The sequence below is a fragment of the Carcharodon carcharias genome, chromosome 22, assembly GCF_017639515.1.
Source record: "Carcharodon carcharias isolate sCarCar2 chromosome 22, sCarCar2.pri, whole genome shotgun sequence".
NCBI classification, from domain to species: domain Eukaryota; kingdom Metazoa; phylum Chordata; class Chondrichthyes; order Lamniformes; family Lamnidae; genus Carcharodon; species Carcharodon carcharias.
Genome location: NC_054488.1, coordinates 2,286,471 through 2,310,172, shown reverse-complemented (window position 1 = coordinate 2,310,172; position 23,702 = coordinate 2,286,471). Strand labels below are relative to the sequence as shown.

The 23,702-nt window shown below is 57.2% G+C and overlaps 2 protein-coding genes across 7 annotated transcripts in view; one reads left to right on the top strand and one right to left on the bottom strand.

Annotated features, from left to right (window-relative positions):
* The window catches only part of LOC121293846 (Na(+)/H(+) exchange regulatory cofactor NHE-RF1-like), a 112,675-nt gene extending 109,290 nt beyond the window's left edge, over positions 1-3,385 (top strand). Inside the window, exon 6 of the mRNA XM_041217243.1 lies at positions 334-3,385. Coding sequence (XP_041073177.1) covers positions 334-489 — 156 coding nt within the window. The 3' untranslated portion in view covers positions 490-3,385. The remainder of the gene's footprint in view (positions 1-333) is intronic.
* Positions 3,386-6,746: 3,361 nt separating this feature from the next.
* LOC121293899 (epsin-3-like) overlaps positions 6,747-23,702 on the bottom strand; it is a 525,584-nt gene continuing 508,628 nt past the window's right edge. For all 6 annotated transcript variants that reach the window (XM_041217348.1, XM_041217344.1, XM_041217345.1 and 3 more), the window contains 4 exons: positions 23,058-23,258; positions 17,755-17,862; positions 9,431-9,664; positions 6,747-7,281 (listed from right to left, as the gene is read on the bottom strand). In XM_041217348.1, coding sequence (XP_041073282.1) covers positions 6,923-7,281; positions 9,431-9,664; positions 17,755-17,862; positions 23,058-23,258 — 902 coding nt within the window. In that variant the 3' untranslated portion in view covers positions 6,747-6,922. The remainder of the gene's footprint in view (positions 7,282-9,430; positions 9,665-17,754; positions 17,863-23,057; positions 23,259-23,702) is intronic.

Below are 23,702 nucleotides of genomic sequence, written 5' to 3'. Positions count from 1 at the left end.
TTAAAGATTCCATGGCCACTACTTCAAAGTATAAAACGGAATGTACTGCAGAGAAGCAGGTCAAAGACAGGCTTTCCCTTGTGTCCTGGCCAGCTTTATTTCAAGGCAGATTAGCTATTGTTTGTGGGATCTTGCTGTGTGCAAACTGAGTGCCATGTTTCCTACTCTAGTTACTACACATCAAACTTCATTAGTTGTATAGTTATGGGATGCCTGGAGGCGGTGAAAGGGGCTATATGAATTCAGGCCATCCTGTTGTTCTCCAGTTTGAGCAGGTGATGGTCACAGGGAAAGTTGACTCTCTCTCTCTCTCTCTCTCCTTTTGTTTGGCAGCTCCAGCCTGAAGGTGAAATGAAATTTCCCGAGGTGGGTTTGAGCCTCAGTACCTCTGCAGCAGAGGCCAAGGAGAAGGTTCATTCGAAACGTTCAAACAAGCGGGCCCCACAGATGGACTGGAGTAAGAAGAATGAACTATTCAGCAATTTGTAATGGAGACGGAGCCTTCGCTAATCTCAGCTTCAGCTTTAATAACCTCAGAAAATGTTAATTTCTCTGGTAATTTTATTTTCTTAAACCCAGCAAATTTTAACCTGGTACATGTTGGGTCCCTCCCTCGCTGGCTTATGAACCCCTTTCCTCCCTCTGGTTAGAGCCATCATGTCCAGTTGTCAATGGCCTGGTTTGTGTTAGTTGAGCCAGGGGACAGTGTGACAAGTTCTCCCCTTGTCCCACCCTGAGCAGAGATTTAGTCCGGACTGTGTTTGAGGCCCCTCTCCTAGTGGAGTGCTGGGATTCCCGGGCAGCTGTCACCGTGGACTCCTGATTCCAGTGGTAACCTCGACAGGGACAGTGTTGTGGAGCTGGGAGCATTCTCCTGCCTTAACATCTATGCTGCCCTGTCACTGATTTTCCCCACTCCTGCCCCCCACCGGCGTGGGGGGGGGTGGGGGGCAGGGGAGAGAGAGCGAGAGAGAGAGACCTTCCTCCCCCTCTCCCCTTCCACCCCCCACCCCAGTGCCCAGGGCAGGCTGGTTTTTTTGCCTCGGGTGAACTGTGTGAGAGATTTCAGACCAGGCTTCGTAACACAGTCACTACCTGATCCCTTTGATTACTAAAAAGAGGCCAAATTTTAAATCTCTCTTCAAGCCCTGAGTTCTGTGCTGAAAACACTTACCATTTACTCACAAACCTGGTGATGTTGGCAGAAATTGTTCCTTGCTCCTGATGAACAGAGGGTTGTGAAACTGTCGAAACTTTGAAATCACTGACACAAATTACACTTAGTGATGAACCCCACATTTTTACCAATAACAGGATCACACTTTCTTTAATTTGCTGTGTGAAATTACAGTGTTTTACTTAGATTCTTCCTTTTAAAATCAAGTCAAATCTACAAAATGCAATCAGCTACATTCATTAGTTTGAATTACTAGATGAGGCTTTGGTAAGAAGTGATGGCTGCTTTACATGTTGAACTAGATGGTAAGGATACTAGTCAGTGCTGATAGACTGAGCTGTCTCCACGAGGGCCCTTGGGTCAGCACAGGCCAGTGAGGCACATCATTATCAAGCTCAGCTCCATCTAACTGACTAGGAGTGTGCATTTCTGTTGAATGGGCGTGAGGTCAGTTTGCCAACACTCCAACTGACTCCAGTTATGGAGAAGTGTTGCCATGCAAGGATATTATCGGGGCTTTCATTTACAGCATAATTCAAGAATGTCAAAGCCATCCAGTCCCTGGGATCTCCTTCCTCTATTTCTGTCCAACCTACTCTATAGGTTTCAAGTCTCGTTTTCAAAGACCAACCTTCCTCATGCTTATTGTCCCTGATCATGAATGAAGCTTTGATCCGGATCACGGTGGGGTATAAAGTGTCCCTCTGGGCACTCCGATAACTGCTGGTCTGTGTATCTATGGGAAAAATGTGTTATCGAGTCCAATTAATCTGGGAAAATGTTTTGTTAAAGGTGGCCTAGTTAAGACTGGCCAAGTTAATGCTGGTCTAGTTACTGATATGTTGATTTCCCCTTCCCTATGTTTGAATCTTGTAATGGCAGAGTAGTATGTGTCTGCTAACGTTCCTGCTGGGTTGGACCTTATTTAGAATGTTCTGTGGATGATGGGTTATTAAATGGGCTCCTTGTTTATCAGTTCTGAACTGTCATTGCCAGTTTCTTTGGGTTTTTGTTGACGTTTGGGTGTTTTATTAATTCACTCCGCTGTGTACAGAATGCCCCCCACCTCTTCCTGTCTTTTAACTAGGGGCGTGCTGACTAAATGCCACGTGTAGTTTAGCACCACCACCAGCGTTTGTAATTCGCTTTAGTTTGCCACAAGTGAGTTCTGATGTGAAAAGCTTCTGGAACCTGGAAATTTATCAGGCTTCTCATTTGCTTCCAAAGGGGATTTTGGCTTAAAACCGATTCAGTTAAAAGAAATGAAGATTGAAATGATGCAGCAATGATCAGGCAGGAAGTCCTGAGCTCCCTGCACTCTGGCAAGTTCAGAAGGAATTTTGTAAAAAACTGGTTTGGGTCAGTCACAGTAATCTGCGTAAATCTGCAAAAACATTCCTCCTAATAAAACAGTTGGGAACCCTCAGAGTGACTGGAATTTTTTAATTGTAACACTGACCTTCTAATAGGTTGGGGGGGAATTAGAGATTGTATTACCCCAGCTTTTTTTAGTTTTAACCCTCGGGATCTCAGATCGAGATGGTACCTGGGATCTGGGAGCTGTGGTGAAGGCAAATCCTGCGTGATTTCCAAAATAAATGATTTCTCAAGGGACCTCGTTTCACACGTTACCACAGGGACCAGTGCCTTTACGCCAAATTTAAGAGTTCCTGGGTTTAGTCCCAATTCCCAGGCAATGGGTTGAGGGTTAATCTGGGTACAATCATGGTCTGTTTCCTAATGTGGCGTTCTCTCTGGTCACTGTACTTTATGTTGCATTTACTTTTTCTCATTACACCTTGTACACTTTATATTAAAAAACACATGACTAGGCCGACGGAGAGGTGGAAATGTTCCTGTGAAAGTAAAACGCCACTTACAGCCTCAGGAAACCTGAGCTGAGTTTGATCCTCTGTGTACGTGTTTCTATTTGTTATTAGCTTTGATTTTGTCCGTACACCGTGTCTGATCGGTGTGGAGCAAGTGACGTCTGATTTAATTAGCACAAGTCCTGAGTTAGAGACACTGCAAGTTGTAGAGCAGTTTCCTCCTGTGTGTAACAGGCCGAGATCAAAGCGTTTCTCAATCTGTAGCTTCCAAGTTGTAAAACAGAACGATTTGTCGTCCAAACTCAGACACATTGTAATTTTTAGAAACTATATTTTTATCAATGTGTGTAAATTTTAAGCAATAAAAGTTAAAATCAAAGAACTGTGTTTGTTTCTATGTATTGCACATCCTGTGGGACACAGTTAATGTTAAGACCCCAGGGGAAAGGACGAGGGCAGAACCATCCGGAAAATCAGGAGGCTCAGAGATACCAAATTCGGGTTTTAATATCCAGTGTCATTGCCAAGGCCTGGAAATCTCGTAATGGAGTGGGTGGGGGGGGGCACAGTGGGTCAGGGGGAGGGGAGTGGGTGGGGGGGTCACAGTGGGTCAGGGGGAGGGGAGTGGGTGGGGGGGTCACATTGGGTCAGGGGGAGGGGAGGGGAGTGGGGGGGGGGGTCACAGTGGGTCAGGGGGAGGGGAGTGGGTGGGGGGGTCACATTGGGTCAGGGGGAGGGGAGGGGAGTGGGTGGGGGGTCACAGTGGGTCAGGGGGAGGGGAGTGGGTGGGGGGGTCACAGTGGGTCAGGGGGAGGGGAGTGGGTGGGGGGGTCACAGTGGGTCAGGGGGAGGGGAGGGGAGTGGGTGGGGGGGTCACAGTGGGTCAGGGGGAGGGGAGTGGGTGGGGGGGTCACAGTGGGTCAGGGGGAGGGGAGTGGGTGGGGGGGTCACAGTGGGTCGGGGGAGGGGAGTGGGTGGGGGGCACAGTGGGTCAGGGGGAGGGGAGTGGGTGGGGGGGTCACAGTGGGTCGGGGGAGGGGAGTGGGTGGGGGGGTCACAGTGGGTCGGGGGAGGGGAGTGGGTGGGGGGGTCACAGTGGGTCAGGGGGAGGGGAGGGGAGTGGGGGGCACTGTGGGTCAGGGGGAGGAGTGGGTGGGGGGCACTGTGGGTCAGGGGGAGGGGAGTGGGTGGGGGTCACAGTGGGTCGGGGGAGGGGAGTGGGTGGGGGGCACTGTGGGTCAGGGGGAGGGGAGTGGGTGGGGGGCACTGTGGGTCAGGGGGAGGGGAGGGGAGTGGGGGGCACTGTGGGTCAGGGGGAGGAGTGGGTGGGGGGCACTGTGGGTCAGGGGGAGGGGAGTGGGTGGGGGTCACAGTGGGTCGGGGGAGGGGAGTGGGTGGGGGGCACTGTGGGTCAGGGGGAGGGGAGTGGGTGGGGGGCACTGTGGGTCAGGGGGAGGGGAGTGGGTGGGGGGCACAGTGGGTCGGGGGAGGGGAGTGGGTGGGGGGCACTGTGGGTCAGGGGGAGGGGAGTGGGTGGGGGGCACTGTGGGTCAGGGGGAGGGGAGTGGGTGGGGGGCACAGTGGGTCAGGGGGAGGAGTGGGTGGGGGGCACTGTGGGTGGGGGGGGCACAGTGGGTCAGGGGGAGGGGAGGGGAGGGGAGTGGGGGGCACTGTGGGTCAGGGGGAGGAGTGGGTGGGGGGCACTGTGGGTGGGGGGCACAGTGGGTCAGGGGGAGGAGTGGGTGGGGGGCACTGTGGGTGGGGGGGGCACAGTGGGTCAGGGGGAGGGGAGGGGAGTGGGGGGCACTGTGGGTCAGGGGGAGGAGTGGGTGGGGGGCACTGTGGGTGGGGGGGGTCACAGTGGGTCAGGGGGAGGAGTGGGTGGGGGGCACTGTGGGTGGGGGGGGCACAGTGGGTCAGGGGGAGGGGAGGGGAGTGGGGGGCACTGTGGGTCAGGGGGAGGAGTGGGTGGGGGGCACTGTGGGTGGGGGGGGTCACAGTGGGTCAGGGGGAGGAGTGGGTGGGGGGCACTGTGGGTGGGGGGGGTCACAGTGGGTCAGGGGGAGGAGTGGGTGGGGGGCACAGTGGGTCAGGGGGAGGAGTGGGTGGGGGGCACAGTGGGTCAGGGGGAGGGGAGTGGGTGGGGGTCACAGTGGGTCGGGGGAGGGGAGTGGGTGGGGGGCACAGTGGGTCAGGGGGAGGAGTGGGTGGGGGGCACAGTGGGTCAGGGGGAGGGGAGTGGGGAGTATTGGGTCTTTCAGTTTGTGCTGAATGTCTGTATGATTAAGATGTTACAATTGTGTGTGTGTGTGTTTGAGAACAAAAAGCTTTTCCCTGGTTGGTGAGCCTGGATTTCAGTGTTTTTACAACTTGTTAACCCTTTAGCTCTCAGCTGGGAGCTCAGTGAATGAATTGGAGTAATCGGTGTACTCTCTCTGGTGGAGTAGACAGGAACAACATTTGAGCTTGTTCCAATTATTTATTAGGGGCGAGCTCACCTGTAGCAACACCATTTGTCCACCTTGGTTCTGTAATCTTTGTAGCCCCTAACCCAACTAAAATCTAGCAATACAAAAACAAAAATACTTGGAAAAACTCAGCAGGTCTAGCAGCATCTGCGGAGAGGAACACAGTTAACGTTTCGAGTCCGTATGACTCTTCAACAGAACTGTCAGAACTACAGAACATTCTGTTGAACTGTGTCCCTCTCCGCAGATGCTGTCAGACCTGTTGATTCTTTCCAGGTATTTTAGTTTTGGATTTCCAGCATCTGCAGTTTTTTGCTTTTATCAAAATCTAGCAATCCTGATCTTGGAATTTTCACCTGAAACCCCCACTAACTCTCTGGGGGGAGAGATTTTCCAATTTTCACCATGTGTGCAAAGAAATGTTTCCTTGTTCTGGACTTTCCTCAATTGGAGGAAATGCCTACCTTGTTGGCTTTTTAATCAGTCGCCTTTATTAGATCATCCTCTGAACTTCATACACAAGAAAATAGAGGGGCCACTAATTTAACCCTTTAATCCCAGAATCTTTTCTGCACCCCTCCAAGTCCAGTGTATCCTCTTCCTCCAGATGGTGATTAACAGGCACTCCTCCTCCCCCCGCCAAGATAAAGGCCAACGTTCCACTAGTCTGAGTGGCTTTGGACCTGTCCACCAGCTTGGAGTGATCTCTGTACTTGAAACCAATATTTCTCAGCTTCCCCCCCACAGTTCTGAGCTCAGCATTTAGAAAATATTCGGATTCCTCTGCCTTAGAGGGGGTGAGTGATAGTGGGAGGGAAACCACCTGGATCACCAGCTACCAGAAGCTGAATGACCCACAGCTGCACCCCCAAAGCACTGACTCACAGCTTGTGTCATGGACAGATTCTTGTTTACAACAGGAGCTTTAGAGAAGGCTGAGTGATAGTGCCTTACCCAATCGCTGCCGAGCTGCCTTATCCAATCACTGCCGAGCTGCCTTACCCAATCACTGCCGAGCTGCCTTACCCAATCACTGCCGAGGAGCCTTACCCAATCACTGCCGAGCTGCCTTACCCAATCACTGCCGAGGAGCCTTACCCAATCACTGCCGAGCTGCCTTACCCAATCACTGCCGAGGAGCCTTACCCAATCACTGCCGAGGAGCCTTACCCAATCACTGCCGAGGTGCCAATTCATGGGTAAGACAGCTGACCGAACATCCAGACAATGTTTGTGTTAAATTGTAGAAAATGGAACTCATGACACATTAGTCAGTGATATAAAATTAAATGTTTATTTTTGAAGAATTAAACAGCCTCAATATATATTTGCAAAGTCACTCCAGTTAATCCCACTGAAGCAGCATGGGACAGTGTTCCTAATGACCAGGTAGGATATACCCCCCGCTATAAACACAGCTCCTATAGGCTAATTAAAGGTCACTGACCTCAGAGAAAGGGGTTCAGGCTTGTGGTTGGCTGAGGCATTCCAGCAGCTGTAGAAACTGGTAGCAGTGGTTGGCTAAAGCAATGACTATTGTCCACTGCCATTCTTGTGGCTGGCATCATGCCTGCCCCCTGGGGTAAACCATTGAATGCTGTAGGGTGAGCCATGGTGGTGGACATGCAGCCTGTGGCACTGGGTAGAGGTGCCATGAAGGGCATTGATGCCCTGCCCATTCCTACAGTGCCACTGCCCATGATGGTAGGTTGGGCAAAACCAGCACTGTTCTGAATCTGCTTCAAGGTCAGTTTATTCTGGCCGGTGACTTGGAAAGGGTTGGATGTCGATGCTGAACCGAGACCTCCTGCAAAGAGAAGAAAGTTCAGAATTTGACAGCAGACTGAGTCCAACTCCCTTCACACCCAACATCTCATCACAATGCAGCATGTGCTGGTGAGGTAATTGTGATCAGGGCTGTATTATAATCTCCCATCAAACACTCCCAGGACAGGTACAGCACGGGGTTAGATACAGAGTAAATCTCCCTCTACACTGTCCCCATCAAACACTCCCAGGACAGGTACAGCACGGGGTTAGATCCAGAGTAAATCTCCCTCTACACTGTCCCCATCAAACACTCCCAGGACAGGTACAGCACGGGGTTAGATACAGAGTAAATCTCCCTCTACACTGTCCCCATCAAACACTCCCAGGACAGGTACAGCACGGGGTTAGATACAGAGTAAATCTCCCTCTACACTGTCCCCATCAAACACTCCCAGGACAGGTACAGCACGGGGTTAGATCCAGAGTAAAGCTCTCTCTACACTGTCCCCATCAAACACTCCCAGGACAGGTACAGTACGGGGTTAGATACAGAGTAAAACTCTCTCTACACTGTCCCCATCAAACACTCCCAGGACAGGTACAGCACGGGGTTAGATACAGAGTAAAGCTCCCTCTACACTGTCCCCATCAAACACTCCCAGGACAGGTACAGCATGGGGTTAGATACAGAGTAAAACTCCCTCTACACTGTCCCAGTCAAACACTCCCAGGACAGGTACAGCACGGGGTTAGATACAGAGTAAAGCTCCCTCTACACTGTCCCCATCAAACACTCCCAGGACAGGTACAGCATGGGGTTAGATACAGAGTAAAACTCCCTCTACACTGTCCCAGTCAAACACTCCCAGGACAGGTACAGCACTGGGTTAGATACAGAGTAAAGCTCCCTCTACACTGTCCCCATCAAACACTCCCAGGACAGGTACAGCACGGGGTTAGATACAGAGTAAAGCTCCCTCTACACTGTCCCCATCAAACACTCCCAGGACAGGTACAGCACGGGGTTAGATACAGAGTAAAGCTCCCTCTACACTGTCCCCATCAAACACTCCCAGGACAGGTACAGCACGGGTTTAGATACAGAGTAAAACTCCCTCTACACCGTCCCCATCAAACACTCCCAGGACAGGTACAGCACGGGGTTAGATACAGAGTAAAGCTCCCTCTACACTGTCCCCATCAAACACTCCCAGGACAGGTACAGCACGGGGTTAGATACAGAGTAAAGCTTCCTCTACACTGTCCCCATCAAACACTCCCAGGACAGGTACAGCACGGGGTTAGATACAGAGTAAAGTTCCCTCTACACTGTCCCCATCAAACACTCCCAGGACAGGTACAGCACGGGGTTAGATACAGAGTAAAGCTCCCTCTACACTGTCCCCATCAAACACTCCCAGGGCAGGTACAGCACGGGGTTAGATACAGAGTAAAGCTCAAATGGGCCTCTTACAGACAAGGAGGAGATTCAGTCCATCTGGGTGGAGTGGGTTTGCTTTGGTTCCCAGAGTTGAAAGGATTGAACAATGGGAGTGGCAGCATTCACAATAACTCATAACGACAGCAATTTCCCCTCAGCTGTGACATCATCAAAATCACGACACAAACATCATCCTCTCAGGGACAGTGAGCAATAACTGAAAGATATTTGACCCTTTCGCAATCATCCATCCATTTAACCCTCTTTCACAGCCCTGTTCAGCTGGGCACTATACTGCACCCCTCTCCACCCCTCCCCAACCCCATTACCCCCAGGTCATCCACCTAGTCCTCGGCGTTATGTTACTGTCTCAGTTTGTATTGACCCTTCTCATCGCTAATTATATTCCCCCTCTATGTTGGTCCAGTTTGTTTCTAAAGGAGTTAATTATTGATCACACTTAGTTGGTCACTATCATGTTGGCCATTCTAAGGATATTTTGGTTGAATACTTTCAATCTGTCACTCCTAATTATCTCAGTTGGTCACAGTTTATCTTGGTCAGTCAATCTTAGTCAGTCGCTCTTGCTTTATCTTAGCTGGTTATTCTCAGTTTATCTAGGTCAAGCACTCTCAGTCACTCTAGGTTTATCTCAGTCTGTCACTCGCGGCCATGCTTGGTACTACAAATCTTTGCCCTGAAGATGTTTTACCAGAAGACATACATTTCTCTATCGGACTGTTACCTGATGTGTGGAAAGGATTCTTGCTCTTAAGATTGTGAGAAGGTGCAGAGAGCAATGAGTCCAGATTCACCAGGGATGCAGCATTAGGATCCAGGAATAATTCTGGAGTCCGGTGAGGCCCATTTGAAGAGTCCTTTAGGGAGTTCCCTACTTCGATCATTTCAAAGACATCAGGACTAGTGCTGCCATTTTGCTTTATGCTCGGAACAGTTTCACCAAACAGGTCCATCTTTCCTGCAGGATTAGAAATAGTGATTAACTTTCCTGGCTCATCTTTATCCTCGAGTCCTGGTCCCTCAGTACCTTTCACCTCTCAGTCCGATAGGCTGTGCCTCACACAATGCTACAAACATAAAAGTATCTGGTAACAATGAGCTGTGCCTCTTTCAAGGGAATCACTAAGCTTCCTGCCTTGTCTCTCTGCCAGCTAACTGCTCAGTCAATCTTTGGAAAGAGTGAAGACTGCTTCAATTGCCTGGATTCACAGAGTCCTAAAAATGGATTTGTTATCTGTCGCTGTCCAGTTCTGAGGCAGAGGCTGACCCTGTTAGGTGGTGACTGACACTTTGCTTTATTTCAGAATCACAGAATCACACAGTGCAGTAGAGGCCCTTCAGCCCATCGAGTCTGCACTGACACGTGAGAAACACCTGACCTACTTACCTAATCCCATTTACCAGCACTTGGCATGTGATAACATTCAATGTTATGGGCCAAGTGCTTCAGATTCCAGAGAATTTCAACATTTTCCTTCCCGTTTGCTTGTTGGTCGATATCCCAACATCAGCTGCACTTTTCTAGGGGAAGGACTGGGATGCGAAGATATTTTATTATCTCTTTGGCTCACACCTTGAACTTAAAATTCTCATCATTGTTTTCAAATCCTTCCAAGGCCTCGTCACCACATTCCCGTCTTCACTAGCATTACAAACCTCCACGATATCTGCACTCCAACTCTGCTCTCTTGATCGTCCCTGATTTTAATCACCCCACTGCCTTCAGCTGCCTGAGCCCCGAGCTCTGGAATTGCCTCTCTAAACCTCTCCGTCTCTCTACCTCAATTCTTCACTCAGGAAACTCCTTAAAAACTCTTTGACCAGGCTTGTGGTACCTGCCCTAACATCTCCTTATGTGGCTCAGTGTCAAATTTTGTTTGATAATTGCTCATATGAAGTATGTTGCTACGTTTTGGTATATGAAAGGTGCTATTATAAGTACAAGTTGTTGAAGATACCTTCAGATGTTTTAGCAAAATTTAAATTCCTTCCTTCCCTCTGCTGCTTCTCAGTCCCCCTCTGAAGGGTCACTCCTGTCAAGGGACACATCTGGAGCTCAGTCACACTGGGGTGGAAGCAGCTACTCCTCATGTGGAAGACCAGCTTCGGAGGAGCTGCAGGCAAACTCCCAAGTTGTTGTGAGTTGAGGCAGGTCTGCATGAGGAGGAACTGCAGGACATTCAGCGACAAGGGCTGATTTCACCTCTCTCCAAGCCCAGACCAGAAATCAAACTTGTGTCAGAGTGTGATTCAGAGGAATAAGGATCGCTCCACTCCAATCAACCATCCAGGAGTCAGAGTCCTGTCTCAGTGGCATTGTGGTGGTGGTGGTGGTGGTGGTGGTGGTGGTGGTTGGGGGTGGTGGTGGTGGTGGTTGGGGGTGGTGGTGGTGGTGGTGGTGGATGGGGGTGGTGGTGGTGGTGGTGGTGGTTGGGGGTGGGGGTGGTTGTGGGGGTGGTGGTGGTGGTGGTGGTGGTGGTTGGGGGTGGTGGTGGTGGTGGTGGTTGGGGGTGGTGGTGGTGGTGGTTGGGGGTGGTGGTGGTGGTGGTGGTGGTGGTTGGGGGTGGTGGTGGTGGTGGTGGTGGTGGTTGGGGGTGGTGGTGGTGGTGGTGGTGGTGGTGGTTGGGGGTGGTGGTGGTGGTGGTGGTGGTGGTGGTTGGGGGTGGTGGTGGTGGTGGGGGTGGGGGTGGTGGTGGGGGAGGTGGTGGTGGTTTGGTGGTTGGGGGTGGTGGTGGTGGTTGGGGGTGGGGGGGGTGGTGGTTGGGGGTGGTGGTTGGGGGTGGTGGTGGTGGTGGTGGTGGTTGGGGGTGGTGGTGGTGGTGGTTGGGGGTGGTGGTGGTGGTGGTGGTGGTGGTGGTTGGTGGTGGTGGTTGGGGGTGGTTGGGGGTGGTGGTGGTGGTGGTGGGGGTGGTGGTGGTTGGGGTGGTGGTGGTGGTGGCGGGGGTGGTGGTGGTGGTGGTGGTGGTGGTGGTGGTGGTGGTGGTGGTTGGGGGTGGTGGTGGTGGTGGTGGTGGTGGTGGTGGTTGGGGGTGGTGGTGGTGGTTGGTGGTGGTGGTTGGGGGTGGTGGTTGGGGGTGGTGGTGGTGGTGGTTGGGGGTGGTGGTGGTGGTGGTGGTGGTGGTGGTGGTGGTTGGGGGTGGTGGTTGGGGGTGGTGGTTGGGGGTGGTGGTGGTTGGGCGTGGTGGTGGTGGTGGTTGGTGGTGGTGGTGGTTGGGGGTGGTGGTTGGGGGTGGTGGTGGTGGTGGTTGGGGGTGGTGGTGGTGGTGGTGGTGGTGGTGGTTGGGGGTGGTGGTTGGGGGTGGGGGGGGTGGTGGTGGTGGTGGTGGTGGTGGTGGTGGTTGGGGGTGGTGGTTGGGGGTGGGGGGGGGGTGGTGGTTGGTGGTGGTGGTTGGGGGTGGTGGTGGTGGTGGTGGTGGTTGGGGGTTGGGGGTGGTGGTGGTTGGGGGTGGTGGTGGTTGGGGGTGGTGGTTGGGGGTGGTGGTGGTTGGGGTGGTGGTTGGGGGTGGTGGTTGGGGGTGGGGGTGGTGGTGTGGTTGGGGGTGGTTGGGGGTGGTTGGGGTGGTGGTGGTTGGGGGTGGTGATGGTGGTGGTAGTGGTGGTTGGGGGTGGTGGTGGTGGTTGGTGGTGGTGGTGGTGGTGGTTGGGGGTTGTGGTGGTGGTGGTTGGGGTGGTGGTGGTGGTGGTTGGGGGTGGTGGTGGTGGTGGTTGGTGGTGGTGGTGGTGGTGGTGGGGGTGGTGGTGGTTGGGGTGGTGGTGGGGGTGGTGGGGGTGGTGGTGGTGGGGGTGGTGGTGGTGGTGGTGGTGGTGGTGGTGGTGGTGGTTGGGGGTGGTGGTGGTGGTGGTGGTGGTGGTTGGGGGTGGGGGTGGTGGTGGTTGGGCGTGGTGGTGGTGGTTGGTGGTGGTGGTTGGGGGTGGTGGTTGGGGGTGGTGGTGGTGGTGGTTGGGGGTGGTGGGGGTGGTGGTGGTGGTGGTGGTGGGGGTGGTGGTGGTGGTGGTGGTGGTGGTTGGGGGTGGTGGTTGGGGGTGGGGGGGTTGGTGGTGGTGGTGGTGGTGGTGGTGGTGGTGGGGGTGGTGGTGGTGGTGGTGGTGGTGGTTGGGGGTGGTGGTTGGGGGTGGGGGGGTTGGTGGTGGTGGTGGTGGTGGTGGCGGTGGTGGTTGGGGGTGGTGGTTGGGGCGGGGGGGGTGGTGGTTGGGGGTGGTGGTGGTGGTGGTGGTGGTGGTGGTGGTGGTGGTGGTGGTTGGGGGTTGGGGGTGGTGGTGGTTGGGGGTGGTGGTGGTTGGGGGTGGTGGTTGGGGGTGGTGGTGGTTGGGGGTGGTGGTTGGGGGTGGGGGTGGTGGTGTGGTTGGGGGTGGTTGGGGGTGGTTGGGGGTGGTGGTGGTTGGGGGTGGTGGTGGTGGTGGTAGTGGTGGTTGGGGGTGGTGGTGGTGGTTGGTGGTGGTGGTGGTGGTGGTTGGGGGTGGTGGTGGTGGTGGTTGGGGTGGTGGTGGTGGTGGTTGGGGGTGGTTGGGGGTGGTTGGGGGTGGTTGGGGGTGGTGGTGGTGGTTGGGGGGGGTGGTGGTGGTTGGGGGTGGTGGTGGTGGTGGTGGTGGTGGTGGTGGTGGTTGGGGGTGGTGTGGTGGTTGGGGGTGGGGGGGTGGTGGTGGTTGGGGGTGGTGGTTGGGGGTGGTGGTTGGGGGTGTTGGTTGGGGTGGGGGGGTGGTGGTGGTTGGGGGTGGTGGTTGGGGGTGGTGGTTGTGGGTGGTGGTGGTGGTGGTGGTTGGGGGTGGTGGTTGGGGGTGGGGGTGGTGGTGGTTGGGGGTGGTGGTGGTGGTGATGGTTGGGGGTGGTGGTGGGGGTGGTGGTGGTGGTGGTGGTGGTGGTTGGGGGTGGTGGTGGTGGTGGTTGGGGGTGGTGGTGGTTGGTGGTGGTGGTAGTGGTGGTGGTTGGGGGTGGGGGTGGTGGTGGTGGTGGTGGTTGGGGGTGGGGGGGAGGTGGTGGTGGTGGTGGTGGTTGGGGGTGGTGGTGGGGGTGGTGGTGGTGGTGGTGGTGGTTGGGGGTGGTGGTGGTTGGGGGTGGTGGTGGTTGGGGGTGGTGGTGGTGGTGGTGGTGGTGGGGGTGGTGCTGGTTGGGGGTGGTGGTGGTTGGGGGTGGTGGTGGTGGTGGTGGTGGTGGTTGGGGGTGGTGGTGGTGGTTGGGGGTTGGGGGTGGGGGTGGTTGGGGGTGGGGGTGGTGGTGGTGGTGGTGGTTGGTTGTGGGGGTGGGGGTGGTGGTTGGGGGTGGTGGTGGTTGTGGGTGGTGGTGGTGGTGGTGGTGGGGGTGCTGGTGGGGGTGGTGGTGGTTGGGGGTGGTGGTGGTGGGGGTGGTGGTGGGGGTGGTGGTGGGGGTGGTGGTTGGTGGTGGTGGTGGTGTTTGGTGGTGGTGGTGGTTGGGGGTGGTGGTGGTGGTGGTGGTGGTGGTGGTTGGTGGTGGTGGTTGGGGGTGGTTGGGGGTGGTGGTGGTGGTGGTGGTGGTGGTGGGGGTGGTGGTGGTTGGGGTGGTGGTGGTGGTGGTGGGGGTGGTGGTGGTGGTGGGGGTGGTGGTGGTGGGGGTGGTGGTGGTGGTTGGGGGTGGTGGTGGTGGTGGTGGTGGTGGTTGGGGGTGGGGGTGGTGGTGGTTGGGCGTGGTGGTGGTGGTTGGTGGTGGTGGTGGTTGGGGGTGGTGGTTGGGGGTGGTGGTGGTGGTGGTGGTGGTGGTGGGGGTGGTGGTGGTGGTGGTGGTGGTTGGGGGTGGTGGTTGGGGGGGGGGGGGGTGGTGGTGGTGGTGGTGGGGGTGGTTGGGGGTGGGGGGGTGGTGGTTGGTGGTGGTGGTTGGGGGTGGTGGTGGTGGTGGTGGTTGGGGGTTGGGGGTGGTTGGGGGTTGGGGGTGGTGGTGGTTGGGGGTGGTGGTGGTTGGGGGTGGTGGTTGGGTGTGGTGGTGGTTGGGGGTGGTGGTTGGGGGTGGTGGTTGGGGGTGGTGGTTGGGGGTGGTGGTGTGGTTGGGGGTGGTTGGGGGTGGTGGTGTGGTTGGGGGTGGTTGGGGGTGGTTGGGGGTGGTGGTGGTTGGGGGTGGTGGTGGTGGTGGTAGTGGTGGTTGGGGGTGGTGGTGGTGGTTGGTGGTGGTGGTGATGGTTGGGGGTGGTGGTGGTGGTGGTGGTTGGTGGTGGTGGTGGTGGTGGTGGTTGGGGGTGGTGGTGGTGGTGGTTGGGGTGGTGGTGGTGGTGGTGGGGGTGGTGGTGGTGGGGGTGGTGGTGGTGGTGGTGGTGGTGGTGGTGGTGGTGGTTGGGGGTGGTGGTGCTGGTGGTGGTGGTGGTGGTTGGGGGTGGGGGTGGTGGTGGTTGGGCGTGGTGGTGGTGGTTGGTGGTGGTGGTGGTTGGGGGTGGTGGTTGGGGGTGGTGGTGGTGGTGGTTGGGGGTGGTGGTGGTGGTGGTGGTTGGTGGTGGTGGTGGTGGTGGTGGTGGTGGTGGTTGGGGGTGGTGGTTGGGGGTGGGGGGGTGGTGGTGGTGGTGGTGGTGGTTGGGGGTGGTGGTTGGGGGTGGGGGGGTGGTGGTTGGTGGTGGTGGTTGGGGGTGGTGGTGGTGGTGGTGGTGGTGGTTGGGGGTTGGGGGTGGTGGTGGTTGGGGGTGGTGGTGGTGGTGGTGGTGGTGGTGGTGGTTGGGGGTGGTGGTTGGGGGTGGTGGTGGTTGGGGATGGTGGTGGTTGGGGGTGGTGGTTGGGGGTGGTGGTTGGGGGTGGGGGTGGTGGTGTGGTTGGGGGTGGTTGGGGGTGGTTGGGGGTGGTTGGGGGTGGTGGTGGTGGTGGTAGTGGTGGTTGGGGGTGGTGGTGGTGGTTGGTGGTGGTGGTGGTTGGGGGTGGGGGTGGTGGTTGGGGGTGGTGGTGGTTGGGGGTGGTGGTGGTGGGGGTGGTGGTTGGGGGTGGTGGTGGTTGGGGGTGGTGGTGGTTGGGGGTGGTGGTGGTGGTTGGGGGTTGGGGGTGGGGGTGGGGGTGGTGGGGCTGGTTGGGGGTGGGGGTGGTGGTGGTGGTGGTGGTGGTTGGGGGTGGCGGTGGGGGTGGTGGGGGTGGTTGGGGGTGGGGGTGGTGGTGATGGTGGTGGTGGTTGGGGGTGGGGGTGGTGGGGGTGGTTGGGGGTGGGGGGGTGGTGGTGGTTGGGGGTGGTGGTTGGGGTGGTGGTGGTGGTTGGGGGTGGTGGTGGTGGTTGGGGGTGGGGGTGGGGGTGGTGGGGGTGGTTGGGGGTGGGGGGGTGGTGGTTGGGGGTGGTGGTGGTGGTGGTGGTGGTTGGGGGTGGTTGGGGGTGGGGGTGGTGGTTGGGGGTGGGGGTGGGGGTGGTGGGGGTGGTTGGGGGTGGGGGTGGTGGTTGGGGGTGGGGGTGGGGGTGGGGGTGGTGGGGGTGGTGGGGGTGGGGGTGGGGGTGGTGGTTGGGGGTGGGGGTGGTGGTTGGGGGTGGTGGTGGTGGTGGTGGGGGTGGTGGTGGTTGGGGGTGGGGGGGTGGTGGTGGTGGTTGGGGGTGGTTGGGGGTGGGGGTGGTGGTGGTTGGGGGTGGTTGGGGGTGGGGGTGGTGGTTGGGGGTGGGGGTGGGGGTGGTGGGGGTGGTTGGGGGTGGGGGTGGTGGTTGGGGGTGGGGGTGGGGGTGGTGGGGGTGGTGGGGGTGGGTGTGGGGGTGGTGGTTGGGGGTGGGGGTGGGGGTGGTGGTGGTGGTTGGGGGTGGGGGTGGGGGTGGTGGGGGTGGTTGGGGGTGGTGGTGGTGGTGGTGGTGGTTGGGGGTGGGGGTGGGGGTGGTGGGGGTGGTTGGGGGTGGGGGTGGTGGTTGGGGGTGGTGGTGGTGGTGGTGGTGGTTGGGGGTGGTTGGGGGTGGGGGTGGTGGTTGGGGGTGGGGGTGGGGGTGGTGGGGGTGGTTGGGGGTGGGGGTGGTGGTTGGGGGTGGGGGTGGGGGTGGTGGGGGTGGTGGGGGTGGGGGTGGGAGTGGTGGTTGGGGGTGGGGGTGGTGGTTGGGGGTGGTGGTGGTGGTGGTGGGGGTGGTGGTGGTTGGGGGTGGGGGGGTGGTGGTGGTGGTTGGGGGTGGTTGGGGGTGGGGGTGGTGGTGGTTGGGGGTGGGGGGTGGTGGTGTGGTTGGGGGTGCGGGGGGGGGGGGAGTGCTTATAGTTATTGGAATCAGGAATTATCAAGAGCTTAACGCCCACCAGCCCACTTTTCCAATTTGAAATCCATTGAAAATTGAAAGCCAGCATCAGTACCAGTGACTCCCCTCCACTGGAGGAGCTGATCCTCAGGAGAACCTAAACCTTGCAGTGTCTTGGCTGGGAGGGGGGATTGTGGTCAAATATGGTGCATGAAGGGCAGGAGGTGAGGGTGCAGCTACTGCCCTCATATTCAGTGTGTCCAGTGTCTCAGACACTGACAGGCCCAGAGACAGATCCACTGTCTAAGTCACACTGGGAATTACTCTGCTTTGGAAAGTGACCCATTCCCACTGTTTTGGCAACACCAAGCTGGCCTTGGCACACCTTCCCCCCCAGGTCCCAGCACCATAATTCTTTGCCAACCCTGCCCTGACTTCAGGCATTCCCATGGGGTCAACAATGGAGCTGGTCTGAGTTCAGTCCATGCATCAGGCTATTCCACCATGTGGTGATTCACAGATTGATCTGGGACCCATGCTCAGGGGGCACTGGAAGGTACTCCCTGGGGACCCCCCTGGGCAGGGACTCCCTGGGGACCCCCCCTGGGCAGGGACTCCCTGGGGACCCCCCTGGGCAGGGACTCTGGGATCACACTGTCCTAACCCAGGGCCATTATCCTGTTCCTATTTATTCACTGAGCCTGGGGGTGGGTGTGAGGGGGTAAGGGGGCAGAGGCAGGAGTGAGGGGGCAAGAGAGGGGAGCAGTGAGTGGAGGGGTGAAGGTGCAGGGGGCATTGGGGGTGAGTGGGGAGAAATGGAGGGGTGTGGGGGGAGTGGGAGGGATTGAGGGGCGAGTTGGGGGCAGGGGCAGTGAACAAGTGGCCATTATAGATCCAGCCCTATAGAGAGGCCATTGCTGAGAGAGCCTGAACCTTACCCGCTGGACTATCGGACACAGTTGCTGCAGACTGGACCCAGGCGCTCTCTGCAAACTGATCCAGCGCAGAATCCCCTGGACTTGTGAAGGGGTCAAAGGTGGAACTGTCTGGGAGACGGATAAAAACATCACAGAAAAAGAATAAACAGATGGATTCCCAGCCCCCCACCCTGACCCCCCCTCACCCTGCGCCTCGCTCTGACCCCCCCTCACCCCGCGCCTCGCTCTGACCCCCCCTCACCCCGCGCCTCGCTCTGACCCCCCCTCACCCCGCGCCTCGCTCTGACCCCCCCTCACCCCGCACCTCGCTCTGACCCCCCCTCACCCCGCACCTCGCTCTGATCCCCCCTCACCCCGCGCCTCGCTCTGACCCCCCCTCACCCCGCACCTCGCTCTGACCCCCCCCCTCACCCCGCACCTCGCTCTGACCCCCCCCTCACCCCGCACCTCGCTCTGATCCCCCCTCACCCCGCACCTCGCTCTGACCCCCCCCTCACCCCGCACCTCGCTCTGACCCCCCCCTCACCCCGCGCCTCGCTCTGACCCCCCCTCACCCCGCGCCTCGCTCTGACCCCCTCACCCCGCGCCTCGCTCTGACCCCCCCCTCACCCCGCACCTCGCTCTGACCCCCTCACCCCGCGCCTCGCTCTGACCCCCCCCTCACCCCGCGCCTCGCTCTGACCCCCCCTCACCCCGCACCTCGCTCTGATCCCCCCTCACCCCGCACCTCGCTCTGACCCCCCCTCACCCCGCGCCTCGCTCTGACCCCCCCTCACCCCGCGCCTCGCTCTGACCCCCCCCTCACCCCGCGCCTCGCTCTGACCCCCCCCTCACCCCGCGCCTCGCTCTGACCCCCTCACCCCGCACCTCGCTCTGACCCCCCCTCACCCCGCGCCTCGCTCTGACCCCCCCCTCACCCCGCGCCTCGCTCTGACCCCCCCTCACCCCGCACCTCGCTCTGACCCCCCCTCACCCCGCACCTCGCTCTGACCCCCCCCTCACCCCGCGCCTCGCTCTGACCCCCCTCACCCCGCGCCTCGCTCTGACCGCCCCTCACCCCGCGCCTCGCTCTGACCCCCCCCTCACCCCGCGCCTCGCTCTGACCCCCTCACCCCGCGCCTCGCTCTGACCCCCTCACCCCGCGCCTCGCTCTGACCGCCTCACCCCGCGCCTCGCTCTGACCCCCCCCCTCACCCCGCGCCTCGCTCTGACCCCCTCACCCCGCACCTCGCTCTGACCCCCCCTCACCCCGCACCTCGCTCTGACCCCCCCTCACCCCGCACCTCGCTCTGACCCCCTCTCACCCCGCGCCTCGCTCTGACCCCCCCTCACCCCGCGCCTCGCTCTGACCCCCCCTCACCCCGCGCCTCGCTCTGATCCCCCCCTCACCCCGCGCCTCGCTCTGACCCCCCCTCACCCGGCGCCTCGCTCTGACCCCCCCCTCACCCCGCGCCTCGCTCTGACCGCCCCCTCACCCCGCACCTCGCTCTGACCCCCCCTCACCCCGCGCCTCGCTCTGACCCCCTCACCCCGCGCCTCGCTCTGACCGCCCCTCACCCCGCGCCTCGCTCTGACCCCCCCTCACCCCGCACCTCGCTCTGACCCCCCCCTCACCCCGCGCCTCGCTCTGACCCCCTCACCCCGCGCCTCGCTCTGACCCCCCCTCACCCCGCGCCTCGCTCTGACCGCCCCTCACCCCGCACCTCGCTCTGACCCCCCCTCACCCCGCGCCTCGCTCTGACCCCCCCTCACCCCGCGCCTCGCTCTGACCCCCCCTCACCCCGCGCCTCGCTCTGACCGCCCCTCACCCCGCACCTCGCTCTGACCCCCCCTCACCCCGCGCCTCGCTCTGACCCCCTCACCCCGCGCCTCGCTCTGACCCCCCCTCACCCCGCCCCCTGCTCTGACCCCCCCTCACCCCGCGCCTCGCTCTGACCCCCCCTCACCCCGCACCTCGCTCTGACCCCCTCACCCCGCACCTTGCTCTGAACCCCCCTCACCCGGCGCCTCGCTCTGACCCCCCCTCACCCCGCACCTCGCTCTGACCCCCTCACCCCGCACCTTGCTCTGACCCCCCTCACCCCGCACCTCGCTCTGACCCCCCCTCACCCGGCGCCTCGCTCTGACCCCCCCCTCACCCGGCGCCTCGCTCTGACCCCCCCTCACCCCGCACCTCGCTCTGACCCCCTCACCCCGCACCTTGCTCTGACCCCCCCTCACCCGGCGCCTCGCTCTGACCCCCCCTCACCCGGCGCCTCGCTCTGACCCCCTCACCCCGCGCCTCGCTCTGACCCCCCCTCACCCCGCCCCCTGCTCTGACCCCCCCTCACCCCGCGCCTCGCTCTGACCCCGCGCCTCGCTCTGACCCCCCGCCCTCTGCCCCCTGCCCTAACCCCCTCCCCCTGCCCCCGGATCTGAGTCAGACTGTCGAGTGTCGTGACACGGGTGTCATTTTTTCACAGTTCAAAACCATCGTGTTGATATTGGAAAATCTTTGTTTTGTAGACGTTTAACTGTTAATCCTTTAATTCTTCATCTCCATAACATCACCCAGCTCCGGCCTGCCACAGCTCATCTGCTGCTGAAGCCCTCATCCAGGCCTTAGGAATATAGGAGCAGGAATTGGCCATTTAACCCCTCGAGTCTGAGCTCCCATTTAATACCGATCTGTGACTCACTCCATAAACCTGCCTCCTGCCCTATTTCCCTTCATAAACAATAAAAATTAATAATCGATCTGGCATCAATGCCATTTCCTGCAGAGAGTTCCAAACTTCTACCACCTTTCACAAGAAGATATTTTCCTAAATTTACTCCTGAAAGTTCTGGCTCTAATTTTTAGACTATGGCTCTCAAACCATCAGAAATAGTTTCTCCAAATCTGTTCTTTTTAATATCTTGAAAGCTTTGATTAAATCACCCTCTAGCCGTCTAAATTCCCCGGAATACAATCCTGGTTTGTATGAGATCTCCTTGTAATTTAACCATTGCAGTGCAGGTATCACTCTGGTAAATCATAGCTGCACTCCCTCCTAGGCCAGTTTACCCTGTCTAAGGTGTAGTGTCCAGAACTGCTTATGGTTCTCCCAGGTGAGGTCCAACCAGGCTCTGTATAGGTGAGTCATCAATTCCACTCCCTTGTATCCTAGCCCTTGAGATATAAAGGCCAAGATTCCATTAGCCCTCTTGAATATTTTCAGTATCTGTTCACATTTTAACGATCTTTGTACCCCCACCCCCAGGTCTCTTTGCTCCTCCACTGTTACTAGTTTTTTTTTGTTGCTCTTTTTAGGTCCAAAGTGTTCCCTCTAGTAATGCCTAGTTTGTTATCTCCAAACTCGACTCTTATAGTGCTCTCCTCGCTGGCCTATCTTCCACCCTCCATAAAACCTTATCGCATTCAAATCCTTGCTGTTCATATCTAAAGTCACGTCAAGTCCTGTTCACCAGCACCCCGATGCTAACTTACATTGGCTCCAGTCCAGCAAGGACTCAATTTTACAATTTTCATCCTTGTTTCAAATGCCTTCAGGGCACCTCCCTATCTCTGCATCTCACTATTGGCTCAGTTAGAAGGCACAAGCTGAGAAATAGTTTTACAATATCTGGTCAGGATAATACATACCTCACACTCAAAAAGAAACTGATTCTAAATAACAGTCACATATTTATATTTAAACAGAATGATCAGGTTCCTCTCCTGGGCTGAACCAATGCACAATTCACAACTCCTCAGTCACTGAATCAGTCCATGTCCAAACGCAGCAAGAGCTGGACAATATCCAGACTTGGGCTGACAAGTGGCAAGTAACATTTATGCCACACAAGTGCCAGGCAATGACCATCCCCAACAAGAGAGAATCTAACCATCACACCTTGACGTCTAATGACATTACTATCGCTGAATCCCCCACTATCAACATCCTGGGGGTTACCCTTGACCAGAAACTGAACTGGACTAGCCATATAAATACTGTGGCTATACGAGCTGGTCAAAAGCTAGGAATCCTGCAGTGAATAACTCACCTCCTGTCTCCCCAAATCCTGTCCACCATCTATAAGGCACAAGTCAGGAGTGCGATGGAATACTCTCCACCTGCCTGGATGAGTGCAGCTCCCACAACACCCAAGAAGCTCGACACCATCCAGGACAAAGCAGCCTGCTTGATTGGCACCACATCCACAAACATTCACTCCCTCCACCACCGACACACAGTAGCAGCAGTGTGTAGCATCTACAAGATGCACTGCAGGAATTCATCAAGGCTCCTTAGACAGCACCTTCCAAACCCGTGACTACTACCATCTAGAAGGACGAGGACAGCAGATAGATGGGAACACCACCACCTGGAAGTTCCCCTTCAAGTCACTCACCATCCTGACTTGGAAATATATCGCTGTTCCTTCACTGTTGCTGGGTCAAAATCCTGGAACTCCCCCCGTAACAGCACTGTGGGTGTACCTACACCACATGGACTTCCACCACCTTCTCAAGGGCAACTAGGAATGGGTAATAAATGCTGGCCCGCCCAGCGACACCCAATCCCATGAATGAATAAAAGTAACATAGCAACAGGAGGATACAATTCAGCCCATCAAACCTGTTCTAACTCACTCTTGGATCATGACCTTTATGAATTTTAACTCCATTTATCCACCTTTGCTGCATCTCCCTTGATACCCTACATAACAAAAATCTATCCACTTTATTCTGAAAAGCCCTAATAGCCCCCAGCGTTCAAGCCGATTTGGGGGAAGGTTGTGGGGGGCAGAATTTCACCTGCTATCCTTCATGTGAAAATATCCTTCCAGGTTTCCATCTGGAATGGTGTAGTTCTAAAACTAAGATTGTGCCTCCTTGTTCAGGACTCTCTCCAGCCAGAGGAGATGGATTCTCTCTATCTAACCCTTTATCTCTCTATCTAACCTTAATTCAATCACCCCTCAACTTTCTAAACTCAAGGGAGTTCAAGCTAAGTCTATATGGCCTGTCCTCAAATTTTAACCCTTTTAGCCCTGAAATCATTCTGCACTGCACTCCCTCTATGACCAATGTAGCCTACCTCAGGTGTGGTGCCAGTTACTCTCAGTGAGGAGACTGATGCCAGAATTGGTGGGATAATGGGTGAGGCATGCAGAGTGAGGGGGGTCTCCATTTAATCTTCCACAGAAAGCTCCAAGAGCTGTGGCATCAGAGTCTGAAATATCTCATTTTTGTTACAATGCTATTGGCTGCAGGCTGTTAGAGAGAGAATGAGCTTGAGGTGTTCTGCCTGTTGGTATGGAAGCTGCTTCCCATTTACCTGGCACACTGGCACCTGGTAGAGTGCCCGAGACGCTGGCAGATGACACTGTTGCCCATGGATCTACACTGGACTGGCTGGTAGCTGCTGGGTCAGACGTCTGAGCCCAGGGTTCTGTGTCCCACATCTGTGGAGAGGCAGCAGTTTTGGTGTCTAAAGATGGCCAGGAAGTTGCAGCGCACGGGACAGATGCTTTTGTACCTGAAGGAAATCACACAAAATCTGTCATCATTCTGTTAAAGAGCCACAGCCAATAGTGCAGCTTGGGCAGGATTCCTACCTGCTGAAGTTACCCTCCTGCTCAGTGAAGTATTGAATGGGAACCCACTCCTCCTCTTCCTAACAGACTGATCACTTATTCTCAGCTCCGGGGCAATCCAAACGCGCAGATTCTGAAGGTCAGCTTGACGCAGTGCTGCTGGTTTTATCGAGGCTCTGCCACTAAACCTGAAAACGGGCTGATCATTGACATGCCTGTGCCAGCCAATGAGTTAGAGGCAGGGCTGAGTTATAGTTGAACTAACAGCTAAGAGTTGAACTTGTCACAAACTGAGTCTGTTTTCAGAGTCTGCAGCCCCCTGATTGGAGCTGCAGTAACAGAGTCCAGTTAAAAACCAGGAGATTTCTCATAATACCCTGAGTGGA